The 14850-nt window shown below is 37.0% G+C and overlaps 1 protein-coding gene across 1 annotated transcript in view; it reads left to right on the forward strand.

Moving 5' to 3' along the window:
* Positions 1-13461, forward strand: part of STAU2 (staufen double-stranded RNA binding protein 2) — a 72207-nt gene extending 58746 nt beyond the window's left edge. Inside the window, exon 11 of the mRNA XM_009581065.1 lies at positions 12691-13461. Within this exon, the coding sequence (XP_009579360.1) occupies positions 12691-13040 (350 nt within the window). The 3' untranslated portion in view covers positions 13041-13461. The remainder of the gene's footprint in view (positions 1-12690) is intronic.
* Positions 13462-14850: the final 1389 nt, after the last annotated feature.

Raw genomic sequence — 14850 nt, forward strand, 5'->3', positions numbered from 1 at the left:
CATGAGCTACCTTCTATTTTTTGCCTAAGACCATGTTTGAAGGACATGGTCCTAAAAGCAGGTTTTAAGGGGGTTCAGTAGTGTCCGGTATATATGGGGTCTTCCCAGTCACTAGACCTAGGGAATAATTTGTGGTTCAACTTACACAAAAGTTTGCTAGTATCTAAAGTGGTCTTGGATTCAGCACATGCCATTGTGTTTCCCTGAAAGGAAGGATTCTGCAGGATCTAAGACTTCTTATTAATTGCTTCCTTCCAGCTCTATCATCAATCCCCATCAATACTTCTAGATAATTTCTGTTTGCATTTTCAGAATCTCTAAGAACATGGCCGGTGAAACATCTTCAAACGTTAACGTCTTCAAATGTTAACATACTGGAGTTTGAGACAGCAGAATAAGACCTCTAGCTTTTCTCTCCTATCCTGGCAGTGTCTTGTAGCAAAGACTTACAGATGACATTACAACCACCTACTACACCAAAAGAAAAAACAATCCCTTTCCCAGGCTTCATCTGGCAAGAAAACTTTGGCAGTCATACATGTAAATCCAAATCTAGAAGGCGAACACAAAAGCAAACTCACTCAACAGCAGACAAGATCAACAAAAATTATATTTTAAACCTGTGCTGACCAAAGAACTTATTTTTCACAGATTGACCTGCTCACAGGCCTTTTTGCAGCTACAGGCCATGGTACAGAAACTGGTTTTCATTCTGGGATGCTTTTCTAATGCATGAAAGACATTTCTAGATGCCTTCATTTCCATTCTTCTGATCTCCGAGTAAATTGAAATCAAAGGAGATGTAGCTATCATGTCAATAGACATAGAGCATTTATTTCTGACAGTGCTGTTCGGAGTCCACTGGGCTTAATCCCTTAACTCCTTTTTTGAGGATTCCAATCTAGAGGCAACATTAATAATAATCAGCTGATTAAAGTGTATCTTTTTTCATTTTGGAGGGACTGTGCTATCCCTTTGCAAAATAGGAAGCGTTTGAACCCAAAATGCTATCAACAGGCATATATTTTTTCTACTGATTTTTTAACTCTTCACCTCATAAAGGGCCTTTCTCTTCTAGGGTATTTTCTTTAAAATTTACAGCTTAACTGTGATTTCCATGTAAAGGCGTAAGAGGAGAATGAATCTGTTACAGTTATGTAGAGGAAAGACCAGTCTTTCTTCACCTTACAGTCTCATCCAGGATTCACGGAAGACCTAGAAATGCATTTTTCTTCCTTAAATGTGTTAATGTCATATCACCTCTGGCTGAATGAATTGCTAATAGGTCTTCTTTTTGAGTTTCTCATTAAAACTTCTCTTGGTATTTCTAAACTAAAATGGCCTTTCTGATAGAATTATGAATCTGCTGTATCGATTGGCACTCTATTAAAGTATATTTTTATATAGAAGACCACTGTAGTAGTTGCTATACTGTAGATCTTTCAATGTATAAATATCACACCATTTATTTGTAATGTATAGGAAAGAACCACAGATTTCTGGATAAAAAATGTATAGAACATTTTTGTATATTCTTTGGGTAACCAGTAAGTTCAGTTGATAACTTCCTACTGAATGGCTCTATGAGGAGGCCTGTTTTTCAGGACGTGACTGAGGTCAGGGGATTGCTGCATTTGGAGAAGATGTATGCAGTTATCACTTCATATTTCTCACCAGTTTTCCATAGACATGATTACTTGTTGAAATGCTGTGCTCGTATTTAGTAGGGGGATGGCCTGCCAGTACAAGTTTACCTATAAGCACTTCGCCTGCTCTGCTTCTGGTAGTATATTATGTGTTAGTTTCCCACACAGGGAATGCATAAAAAAATCCTGAAGAACTAGTAGTATTAAGAGTTTTCCCTGTGCACACCCGTTGATCTTCCCCTAAGCCCCAGAGTCCAAGATAACTTCAGAGCTTTATAGTCAAGGAGAACTGTGGAAATTTGAAGTGTCTTCTCCTTTTGAATAAAAGGAATCACTTGCATGCATGATCTCTCATGCACGTGTGAAGTGCAGGGGTTTTTTAAGGCAGTTCCAAATAAGTTCTACTGCTTGAGATCAAAAATGTCACATCCTTTCAGGTATGAATATGTTAGTTTATATTTAAGAACAACAGTTGTTGGTAGGTGAATCTACTCTTGCAGTGTTGTCATTATTGTAGGAAGTTATAAAGAGGGCAGATGAAGCAGCTTCCTCCCTTCTATATCCTTGCTTATAAGACAAATGTACACTTTCCATTTGTTGATACCCTAAAACCTACCTTTCAGTGGTCTTGAAAGTCCGAGGCTCTGAGATTGCTACATCTACAATTTGGCAGGTCTTACTCAGATTTCCAGTAATTTTATTCCAGGAAAACAATTGTGTCCTGTTAGGACAACGTATTGTGCATCACTTTCCTTTTGCAGGCAGATACTCTTACTTTGTGTGCATAATGCACTGTGTTTCCATCTGAAACTGTGTGAAATAAAACTGGAATAGAAAAATGAAGTTGTATGCTTTAGTACAACTAAACCAAAAATCATAACAGTTATATATTTTAGTACAGTTGAAGAACAGATTTCGTCGTACCCTTATTATGTAGTTTGTTTTTGCTGAGAAATACCCTACAGTCCGTATCCTCCTACATACTTGCTCAATGCATTTTTAATATTCCCTATTAAATATCCTTGAAAATTAACTTCTCCTGTTCCCCTCTATCATGTTACTTTTGCAGCTATCCTTGCGGCAAACTTCGCTTCTGTTCCTCCTACTCACTGGCAAAGCTTCTTCCCACAGGTTTACTTCTTTACCTTTCCTCTTCATTTCACAATCTTAAAGATGAAACAAGAAGCTATTTGTTTCTTGGTTTGGGATATCTTAGACATTTTTCACACGTGAAATAACTAGAACGTTGAGTGAGTTTTTTTCCCTGAGATGCTGTGGACTGACGACAAGCATTTGCAGCCCATACAGGAGATGTTTACTGTCAACAGAATGTTCATTTATCTCTCTGGATTTGACTTAAGCAGTTATCAACAAAAACAAAACATGTAACAAATAAACAATCCTAATGCAAAGTGGATTTTCTTGAGAACATATTTTGGTTTTATATTTCTGGATGGGGTAATCACAAACATCATACAGTATGTGTTCTAGGAGAAGCTGTAGAGGAGCTATGAATAACACAAATATGTAAAAATAAAAGCAAAAAGTAACAGTGTTTCTATATATTATAATTCTAACAAGGAAAAAATGACCCCAGCTGTTTTTATATGTTCCCCACCTTCAATTTTCCATAGTGTAGTTTTCCTTTATCTATTTCCAGCAATTTTGGGAGTCACAAAGTAAGTATTGAAAAACTAATACTGAAAAAAAATACATTCAGAGCAATCCTACCTCTCTGTAAAGGACAGACTCTTTGTTTTTCTTGCCTAACATTTTATTACTAGGGATTTGTGCATGACTTTACAGTCTTTGTTCTTCAGAGTACATCTGCTCCTGCTGTTTGTTCACCACCTGAAATCATAATCATTTGTTTGTGACATCACAATTAGTTACTGTGAAGATGATTAGATCGTCACCAACAGATGATTATGATTTCAGATGGTAAATGAGCAGCGGGAGCAGATGATCTCCTAAGGAACAAAGATACTTGATCTCATGCACTTGTTCTCAGTAAAAAAAAAAAAGCAATGAGAAAAAAGCAAATAGATATTCAGAAGAGTTTCTTAAATCTGTCATGACGAAATTTGAGCATTTTTCCATGAATAACCTGTATTTTAGTATTTTTTAAAATCTACTTAAATATTAAGAGATTAAGAATATAAGAATTATAAAAAGTATGAAAATATATGTTGTTATTGTAAGCCCTAACTGTATGATTACATTCAAACTCTTACATCGATGTTTCTTTACCAGTTTTTTGGGAGAAAATAAATGCAAAATAAATCATGTATTTATGAAATTTTGCATACTAATACATCTTCACTTTGGAGGAAACAAACTTTATGTGAGCTTTATAGTTCTGGCCTTCACTAGTTTTATAAAGACTTTTTTTTATAGTCCTCTACATGTTTATTTTTCAACTGGGGATTTTGGTGAAGACTTCCAGTGGATAATTTAATACCCCTGTATTTCTATGAACAGTAACTGAAGTCTACAGTATGGGAATAAAGTTTTTGGTTTGTATTTCAGACATTTTTAATTGGAATTTTTATGTGTTGTATTTTGCTGAAATACGTAATTCTTTCGTGTGTATTTCAAAGATGAGTTGCAGTGGGTTGTATGCATTTTTGCTCACTAAGTACTGCTGTTTCATTGGACTTCACTTTTGAATTGTTTCCAAGCTTACTAAACTTCGTCAATTATAATACACTCTTGCTAGGAGTTGGATTGATACATCACTAAACGTTTGTTGAATTATTTGTCATTCTGAATAGAAACCACACTAAGAGGGGTTGACAACATCATTTATTTGATGAAGCACAGGCCACAGAACAGTAGTTTTCCATCTGTTTGGTTTGGGTTTTTTTGTTTTGTGTTGTGGGTTTTTTTAGCAAACATACTGTCAGGTGAACATTATACCATCACTGTGTGCTTCAGGGAGCAGTTCCATCAGCCCAGCCACTTGTCTACAGTCTGTATGTCTTGCAACCTTGGCTAGAGTCTCTTATAGCAGTTGGTTATGTTTAAATAACACCTTGCCTCTGTAGCTGCTGAGTTGATGTGCTAATTTGCTAATTTAAAAAAAAAAAAAAATAAAAAGGATTCATCCCATCTTCTAGCAAGGGTCTGAGATCTGAGATAACTACATTTTCTTTCTAACTGAAGACATAGGAAACTTAAATTTAGAAGCAGAGGAGATTTGTCCAATTTTGTTTCTTCCCTGAGTTATTGAAGCTAGGAAATCTATGCTGTATTTGGCATTATTAATAATTAATGTGTTATTTTTCAGTGTCATCTAGCAATGAGAATGAGATAATGATTTATCCAGAATAATACCAATTAAATACAATTTGCATATATTTTTTGAAACAGTGGAAAAAACTTCTAAAACACCTAATATTAAAAACCACCTCATATTAACAAAACAGGGAAGGGAGTGTGGTTATTTTTTCCTTGCTGTTTTGAGAACTAGTGGCAAGATCCAAATTAGCATTTTTGTGTGTAAGTGGTATTTGGGCACAACTCAGGTGTGCAAGACCACAACTGAAATTAGTCCTCCTCCTCTCCCCACATTGCCCCTTTTGAGATGCTCGGTTAGGTGCTTAAAGTACTACAAGTTTCCATTCTTCAGATGTGATGCTTTCTTTGCTGAGTTTAGAGTACAATGTGTATTTCTAAAGTACCTAGTGTTTTAAACATACGGCCAGAAAGTTGGGAGACTTAGATTTAGTTTCCTTCTTCACTCATGGGGTGCAGAGTAATCTGGATAATGGCTGCTGCCTTTTGGAGATGTGTATCTAATATCATTACGATTTGCAGACAGAAAATAAAAAATCAGCTGCTGTTAAAATGCGAGAAGTCCACAGAGAAGTAGTGATCTAAAGGAATCATGACTTAGTAGTCTGTCTTTTGATTAAAGCACTTGTGAGTGAAGGTGCAGATATGTATTCTGGTGTTCCCTGGCTGGTTTACACATATTAAATTCTGCACATTTTAGATATAGGTTAAAAAAAAGAGTGTGGCAAGCAAGCTGCTGCCTGGGTTTTGAATAGTGTGGATTGTGCATATGTAAGAAACACACACTTAGGCTGTGAGGGTTGTGGTTTGGATGCCCTCAGGCTGAGAAGGGATCCAAGTCTTAGCTTTCTAGGAGACTGCTTAACCGTTAAGCTCTTGATGTATAAAATGTATCAAGAGGGAACAGCCACCGTGACAGTAGATAGCCAGCTCTGTGGGTAGAGGTAATTTCAGAGAAATTCTCCTTTTGCTTTTCCTGGTCCCCTAAAATTCCTGTACGAATTACATTTGCTCAAGGTTGCTAAGTCTATTCCTTTGAAAAAAACTGCATGTGAAATAGCAACGCAGAGCTCTTTTTTGATGTTAACTCTCAAATTCAAATTTAATAATGTAATTCTGCAAATTATCTGCATTTGGATTTCTGTCTTCAGTCAAGCAAACGAAGCAGTATCACAATTAACCTCAATACTGTGTTTCTCTCAATACTTTCACTTTTCTGAAGTCTTTTCTCCTTTTCCTACTCCCTTCACCCCAACCTGGAACCCCCCATGTACCTCACCCTTAGTCTAGGGTAATAATGTCCTTGAAGAATGGAATCACTTGAACTGAGGCTTTATTGCTGTCAGAACCAAGACTTAAATTCTCCATTCTCTCCTCCATCCCTTTTCCTTTACATCAAACGTCTTATCCCTATGACTTCCACTCCCCCACCGCTTTCTCCTCCTCTGATTTCATCTTTGCTCACACCTATGCCGTGCTTGTTGATGTCCCCCTTGACCTTCTTAGCTTCAGCAACCTTTCTATCCTTGTCTGGTAGACTTGCTCATTCTTTCATCTCTTCTACATGTGGGTCATGCCTTCACAATTCTCATTCCCCTCTTAATCTGTTAATGAATAGTCTTGCCTGCACAAGTCACCTTCAGTTGCACTTAGGCACTCTCCTAATTGCTTTACCCCCTCAAAAATCACTTTCTTGTAGCTTTTACAAGCACCTTGATCTGCCAGCTCATGAGCTTGATTTGCTCCTGCTCCAAATTTGCTGATCCTCTTTACTGATAAGAATACTGTCCTTTCTTCTGCATTTAGATTGGTTCTTTTCAGAACCTGCTTTATCTTAATCTTAGGTATCTGGTACACTGATATATTGTTGGAAACTTACGATGCAGAAATTATCGTGTAAAAATAATGGTGTAGGTGTTTTGTCTGTCTGTTGGAATATTTTATAGAATATCCTGTAGAGATTCCCTACTGCAAACACTAAGTCTTTTTTTTACCAAAATCTTATGTTCCCAAGCAGGAGTAAAGCTGTGGGAGATTTCAAAGGACTTTCCTCACATGAGTTAAACACCAAATGTTACAGAAAATGTATACAATTTAAGGCTCCTGTGATACTGCAATTTTTGGCTATACAGAAAATGTTCCAGTGAAATTAAGGGTATCAAGACCTGACTTTGTGAAGAATTAAATAGTATTTACTTCAGTGTCATGGTTATTTTAAGATTAAATAAACTAGTATTTTAATGAGCAACTTTATATAACAGTTTGTTTAAGGACACGTAGACGAGATCTTTTGATTGAAGGACATTGTGTAATGACAAAACATTTTTTCATGTCTGAATATTGCAGTAGCTGGTGACTTAGAAATACCACAGATAGCTGTGTTAAGTAGGTAATGATTGCATCTTGGTATTTCAAGCCAAGATTGTGTGTAGACTATTACTGAGAACATAATGGTCATACTATTTGCCTATTCAATTGTTTGACTGACATTTTCTGAGTTCCTACTGAGGTAATAAAACAAAATTTGAAAATATTCTAGTATATAAATAGGCTTTTACAGGGAGTGGAGTATAAAATGATGATTTCTTTTTATGATAATATTTACATTTTTCAGTCTTGTTACTGAAATAGTTATTTGGTTTTTTAAACTCTCTTTTTTGCTCTCAGTAGATTTGTAATGGGCCATATTCTAGGGCATGTTGAAAACCTGCCAGTTCTATGGAGGAATTGTTGCATGTGAAAGTCCTCCATGCCTCTTAAGGTTTTGTCCATTTTAACTTACATAATAGCGAAGTCAGGATTAGATCTGGGTCTAGCTTTTCCTGCTTAATGCCGTACTACAAGATTTTGCCACGTATTTTAAGCAGCACAGTATAAGAAGGCTTTATTCAATGTGAATATAGGTAGCATAATCTGAAAGAAGGCCTTCTGATGATTATGTATCTAGAATTTTATTCAGTTCCGAAAATACTGATTATCTCCTTATGAACAATCTTTTTTTCATCCAGTGACGGGTTATTTCAAATATCAGGGTGTTAAACTTAATGTATGAGCATGTCAAATACAGAATTATATCATGGTTTACTTTGCATCATTACACAAGACATGGAGGTGCTCCTTCATGCTGGTGCCCCATATCACTGGTTGTAGTGCAGGGAAGAGCATGTGCTCTTCAGGGGTGTTGGGGGAAGTCATACACCAGCTGACACTGCTTCTGATGCACCAAGAAGTATAGCTTTCCTGTAGGACAGGTGAGAGCCCAGGGAGAAAATCGTGGTTCTCTGAGAAAGAATAAAGTTGTGGTTTAGACCAAGTGTCCTTGAAACACAAAAAGTCAATGAGTGACCTTGAACCAGGAGAAGTCATTGAGTGAAGGCAGAGGAAGAGTATCCCTACAGTGTTGGTCATGTAGAAAAGAGAAGATTAGCACTGATATCTATGAGCATTGACAATACAAGCCTGATTCTGTAGGTCATCTTTTGGAGTTGAATGATAAAATCAAAATCTCAGCTTTTCATGTTTTCTGGTCTTCCTGACAGATGTAGAAAATTGAAAATGGGACACCAGTGGTACCAGTAGAGACACTAATACCTGTGAGTGTGCAGGCAACACTGTCATCACTCTGAACTTTTCTTAACTTAGTACCCCACTGCTGTGGGGTAACTTGTCACTGTCCTTTTATCAGCAAATTCCATTTCTGTGGAGTCTTATTACATTGAGGCTCATTTGCTGATACTGTCGGTCATTCTCCTTCCTCACCCCATTCCCCATGCAGAAAGTCCCTCCAATAGTTAGTTGTCTTTTCTGTGAACTCCAGGAGGATTGAAGGTCCAGACAATGGGGGACCCTTTTGTAGAAGCGTCCTCCTGTCTTCCCAGCCAAGGGCACCCTGTCTTCCTAGCCAAGGGGACCCTATAGAGAAAGGGTTAGGGATAAAAATAACCCCACTCCTGAGACTGCCTCTACTCCTGCTGCTGTGAAAAGAAGTGGAATCAAAGTACTGAGATTACACTTCAAGGAGAAGGCTTGTGAAGGATAGCTGGGCCATTTTGTATCTTAATCGTACATTTGCCTTGAAGTCTAAACTGTTTTGCAGTTGTCTAGTACGTGACAGCAAAAGTAGACAACGGAAGATCAAGAAATTTATTCTTAGGTGAGAGACGTCTTTGGTGTGGGGTTTTGGGAGACTTCGGAAGATTGTGAGAGTCTGCTAACAATTACCGCCAAGGATGAATAAGACATGTTTTTCAAATGTTAGTGATTACATTGCATATTTTCATATCACATTTGCCCACAGGTTTAAATAATATAAATGGAAATTATTTTAACATGTTTCATGAATGTACCTCTAAGTTATGTCCAGCAGAAGGTGCAATGTTGTTGGTCTAAATGGTAGTATTATAGATCCTGTGACTCCTAATAATTATGATGCTACCTTTGGAGTATGGTGAAGTTAGTATGGGATAAATATTTAGCAGACACAAAAATCCAATTTTTTTTTTTAACTGAAAGACTAATATGAAAATATTCACCTAGAGATGTTCTCCTGCAATGCAAAAACGTGTTAGAGGATAGTATTTCTTTCTCCCACTTTTGTTAAAGTGCTTGTTTGAAGACTAATTAAGGTAATTTCTGAAGAGTTCTTTTGTTCTTACACTTACTCCTCTGTTGATGTCATACTCCTTGTCTTGTGATAACATCTTTACTATTGTAACTAACTGTTATATATATACGCTCCTTTACAGTTCAACAGCTGAAGTAAGCAGACAACAGTGAGGAATAATATTTAGAAAATCCTCTATAATATATTAAAAATAGATAATGAATTGCAATTAATATATGCTTGATAGAAGTTTTCAAAGAGACTAAGTTTTTATTGGCTTTTTAAAACAAGTTTGTACGAAGCTTCATAGAATCATAGGCCCTGAATATATAAAGTTAATAGCTTGCAACTATATTAATGTAACGTCTGGAATATTACATTACTTTGTTTCCAGAGATAATCAATGATGGTAATATAATATCTGCCTCTCAGAGCCAATGTATGTTTTAAATTAATTATTGCTTATAAAGCACTTTGAAGTCTTTAGCAGAAAGGTGTTGCATAAGTGTAAAAGTACTATTATTAATTTAACATCACCATTAGAGTAAAGTCAGTACTTTAGGAGCATTTGCTATACTCTGCTCAATATATTTTTATTCATCATATGCTGCATATTAGTTATTTTAACATTTAGAAAGCTTAGTAATCTGGAAGTACTCCAAACCATTGTTCCAGACAGCAGTTAGATATTTGGGTGGATCATGTAAAAACACTGAAACGGCTGAGAAAGCATGTAAAATGTTTGTTTTAAGTAATATTACATCAATGGAACAGACATCTGCAACATTGGACTTGGTTTTAAATGTCTTTAAACTTTTTTTAAGTTAACTTTGTACCAGGTTTTTCTAAAATTGATTTGGGGTGCTAATACCGTATTATGTCTGAACTTGTATATTGTTTTACCTTTTGTTCAATTTTCATTTCTGTTTCTCAAATATTTGTAGGAAATCACATTTACAATGGGCAGGTCTTAGGAGGTGGCGAACACCTGCCACTCAGTATTATTGTTGCTGTTTGGTTTTGAAACCTAACGTCAACTATCAATATCTGTATTATCTATTTTAATTTTCATTTGTGCTATCCCTTGTATAAGATTATTTTAAAATATGAGCAGTGATAGGCCTTGGAGATTATAGCCTCAGAAAAAAGGTATAGAATCGCACTATCACGTACTGATTATGCACTATAAAATAATGCTGCGTGTTTACACAATTGTTGTTGTCTATAAGGTTATATTCTAAATTGTCCCAAATGGAGAAAAAGAAATTTTAGGGACCCTGTCCTCCATCTTTCCCAGTAGCATTGTCTGGAATTTTATGTTTAGCTCTAGAGTTCAGTGCAGGGTCTGCTGGCTTTGGAGCCAGTTGTAAGACTGGGTAAAACGCCTTTAAAGTTAGAGTTCAGCCAGGCTCCCCGGCCCCACAAAGGTAGGTGGGGAGAGCAATCAGGTGAATAACAGACACGTCTCTGTGAATGGTATAAGCTGATGTTCCAGCTTTCTGAAAGCAATATTAATTTAAAAGCCAAATGTGTGAGTAAATCGATTAAAAGATTCACCTATAAGTAGTTTGCTGAGTCAGCAGTGAGGAAGTTCGATTTTCACCATGTAGTTGCAAATGACGATATTTATTACTGGTAATATTTTTTGAGTCTTCTCCTTGTGGTAGACATTTTATTTAAAAATACCACTTGCACTACTAGGATGAGAGGAATCCTTTCTAGGTAACTGGAAATGAACTTTCTCTTCTTTGAATTTATTCTACATTCTGAGGTGAATTTAATATGTACTGCAAATGAATTAAGCATTGAACCCTTCGATTTCTCTTGGGATTACTAAATCAGTTAACAAACAGGTTTATCATCCCTAGAATGAAATGCCATATGGCTCAGGTTCACCCATGTTATTTTCATATATATCCTAGAAGATTAAAGTATGCTATTAATATGAAATTACAATTTCAAGCTCATTTTTCAATTTGTTAATAATAAGAAAGAGGTTTTTCTCTTATATCAGCAAACTGGGTACTCATGTTTCCAACAAATGCTTCATTGTGTATGAAAACTAGCAAACTTCAGCCTTAATTCTGCACGTTTGCATGCACAGCAATATCAGGAAAACTGATTAAGTATGTACTCCTATTTTCAAGCAGGTTTAGGGTTGAGATGTTGTTTAAAAGTATATTAAAAATTTTCAAATGTAGACAAATTATCCCTAATTTACATGTCACTGGAAATATTTAAAAGTAATTCACATAAATAAATTTAGATCTTTTTAATGTTTACCCTAACTCCTGTAGATATTAATGGTGACATGTACATGCTTTCCTTGTCCAGTATAAATGTTGTCCAAGGCAAGTAGCAATTTGCAAACTATAGGATACCATATATGCAGCTAAATAAATAAATAAATAAATTCCTCTTCATTGAAGAGCAGTCAGTCACATAAGAGTCATTAGCACAGTAACAATGTGGCTGCAGGGCAATTTAAGGTTATTTAAGCACAGGCTGCCGTTTTAATTCAGCAAACACTTTAAGCCAGCACCTGAGGCAGTGCTGCTGCCGCAAGAAGCTGTCCTGCCCTTCTTTTGCCTCCAACAGCTCGTTCTCATGAGCATCACTGCGTGGTCCTACAGGTGCAGGTGCTGGCACAAGCAACAGAGCAGCTGGAGACTACAAACAGCAGCTGTAGGTGGGAGAGGAAAGAACTACTACTGGTGGCGACAGTGCTGAACATGAGCTAGTTTAAATTATTTGTGAAATAACAGCCTAAATTATTGAATCAGGTAGGAGGCAGGAGATTGTAGTGAAACAACGATCGTGCTACTATTTTGAAGTAGCAGCTGTTCCTCGTGGTTTGTAGATCCCTAAACCTTATTTGTTCGTGCTGTGTATTCTGTGCTAGCCACGTTTTAAAGTCCAGGTTTGTATCTTCTTAAAAAGAGTGGGGGAAGAGGAAGAAGAGGGGCACTTCAGATCTGCTTTGTTTCTGAATAAGTTATGCAATTTCATTTACAGTTACTGTGGATAAAAAATACCGCTTTTAAATGCTTACTTTGTTTTCCACTGCAAAGTATGTTAATGAAAATAGTCTACATGTCAAACCCATTCTAGAGTAATGAGGATGATCTTTGCTTTTACTTTCAGCACCAAAGGGAATACTCCATCTCTCTCCTGATGTTTATCAAGAGATGGAAGCAAGCCGCAACAAATCAGCCCCTGGTACCACCGTAAGCTATTTGTCATCCAAAGAAATGAGCCAGACTTCTAGCTCTTTCTTCAGCATATCTCCTACAACAAATAGCACAGCTACGATTGCCAGGGAACTTCTCATGAATGGAACGTCCCCGACTGCCGAAGCCATAGGTCTAAAAGGAATATCTCCTGCCTCCCCCTGTTCTGCAGTGCAGCCTTCAAAACAGCTGGAGTATTTGGCAAGGATTCAAGGCTTTCAGGTATGGGAGGGGGAAAATGAAGCTCTTCAGCCAGAATCATAGCATTACCATCAAGGTTTCACTCTTGCCCTCATGAATGTGGGCATGCATGTAACTTATCTTGTAAAATTAGCTGGTGTCCAAGGCAGTTTCTGGGTCCAGGAGATACAACCCTGCACCAATATACATGTCCCTCCTTCTCTTTTTTGTTCTTTTCTTCCATTCACCTTACTGCAGGCCATCTTTTTCTTCTTTGTTTATTCTCCTTAAATAATTACAGGCTTAAATTATGCTTTTTACTTGCACTTCTTTGAGAGTCTTCACCTCTTGGCAGTAGAAGCTTTACATACTGCTCTGGCATTGGTTTCTCTCTTCGACTCTGATCCAGAAGGTAGTGACGCACCATCTTAACTTTGCGTTTGTCTTCTGGGTCGGGTCATTAAAGCCGTTACTCTGCTTCCCACCCTGCACCTCTTAGTTGTAACCTGTAGAACAATGTTATGATCAGAAGGTGCAGCCTAGGAGCAGACCTGGTGTCAGAGCAATGCAGAATGTTTTTGACATCACAGTCAATGCTAGAGAATGTAAGATGTACTGCGCTGGGTCAGCGCATGAGTCCTTCAGCACTGATGACCTGTATCCAGCAATGGCAAATACCCTACCTTTCATAGGACAGTGACAGCCTCTGTAGTACATCCAGTCATTTCTGCAGTGTGGAAGGTGGGAAAAGGAAGCCTCTTCCCGATCACCATTACCTGCAAAATTACATGCATATGTGGATTGTAGCTCATTTTACTGTGTTGCACCATCGGAGGATAGGACCAGCTATGTAGAAATACTCTTTTTCCTGTTGTAGGTTTTTGTTTTGTTTTGTTTTTCCTTTTCACAGTTGTGAATTTGTTTGGTTTCATATGTTCTAGCATATGTAGTTTGATCATGTAACTAAATTCTGGAAATGGGAGGTTTCTGTTAGAATTTTTGCATGCCTGATAATGATTTTTTTCATCAAAGCCCATGTAATTTACAAAGTATGCCGTTGTTGGAAGTGATTTAAAAGAGGCTGCTAGAATTTGAGAAATAGTGTCAGATGTTCTGTTGGCATAAGCAGCATAGTTAAATTACATTTGCGTACAACAGATATCACCAGTTGTGGATTTGACCTAATGCTGTTTCTGTCTAAACTGTACATTCAGCTTTCTTTTGGTCTTCATTTTTAAAATGTCATTTTTGATTCATTAGTTTGAATGTCTCTTAATGCAAGAAATGGTAAAAGCCTAAGCCTCACCGTAGTAGAGTTAAGCTGCTAACTGGAATTCAGTTTTCCTGAGTTCTATTTGTTACCTGCCTGCAGTAGAAACAGATGAATTCCGATGAAAAGAAATTCAATCCGTGAAGTTTTCACTGCTCGCTTTCACATCTTGTCAGATTGCTTGTGTCTACTAGTAACACTTTATTTTCATAGAACCGATGCACAATTTATGTTACTGTTTTGATTCCTACTTGCCTACAGTATGTGGTTACTGTAAAATGATTAGTTGTGTTTGTCCTGGTTTTTTTTCATGCTTTGATTCTAGATGCTTATGTAGAAATTGTTTTTAAAGGGTCTTACCTTGAGCCAAAAAATATAATCCGTTTCATCCATAAACTAGACTACTACTTTTTACTTGGCCCTGATACAAACCAAGGAGTTTGGTAAAGAATCTCGATTATTAACATCTATCCGCTGTGTATGTAACTGATGGTTTTACATCATCTTAGCATGCTTTTTAACACCTCGCTTGAATAAGCCTGGTATTGATGTGAAACTGCCACTGCTGGGTGGCTGAGCCGAGGTGGAGCAGTGAACAGAATCTCTGTGGGAAATGGCTCAGTG

Source organism: Fulmarus glacialis, unplaced genomic scaffold (assembly GCF_000690835.1).
Source record: "Fulmarus glacialis isolate BGI_N327 unplaced genomic scaffold, ASM69083v1 scaffold10827, whole genome shotgun sequence".
Lineage (NCBI taxonomy): Eukaryota > Metazoa > Chordata > Aves > Procellariiformes > Procellariidae > Fulmarus > Fulmarus glacialis.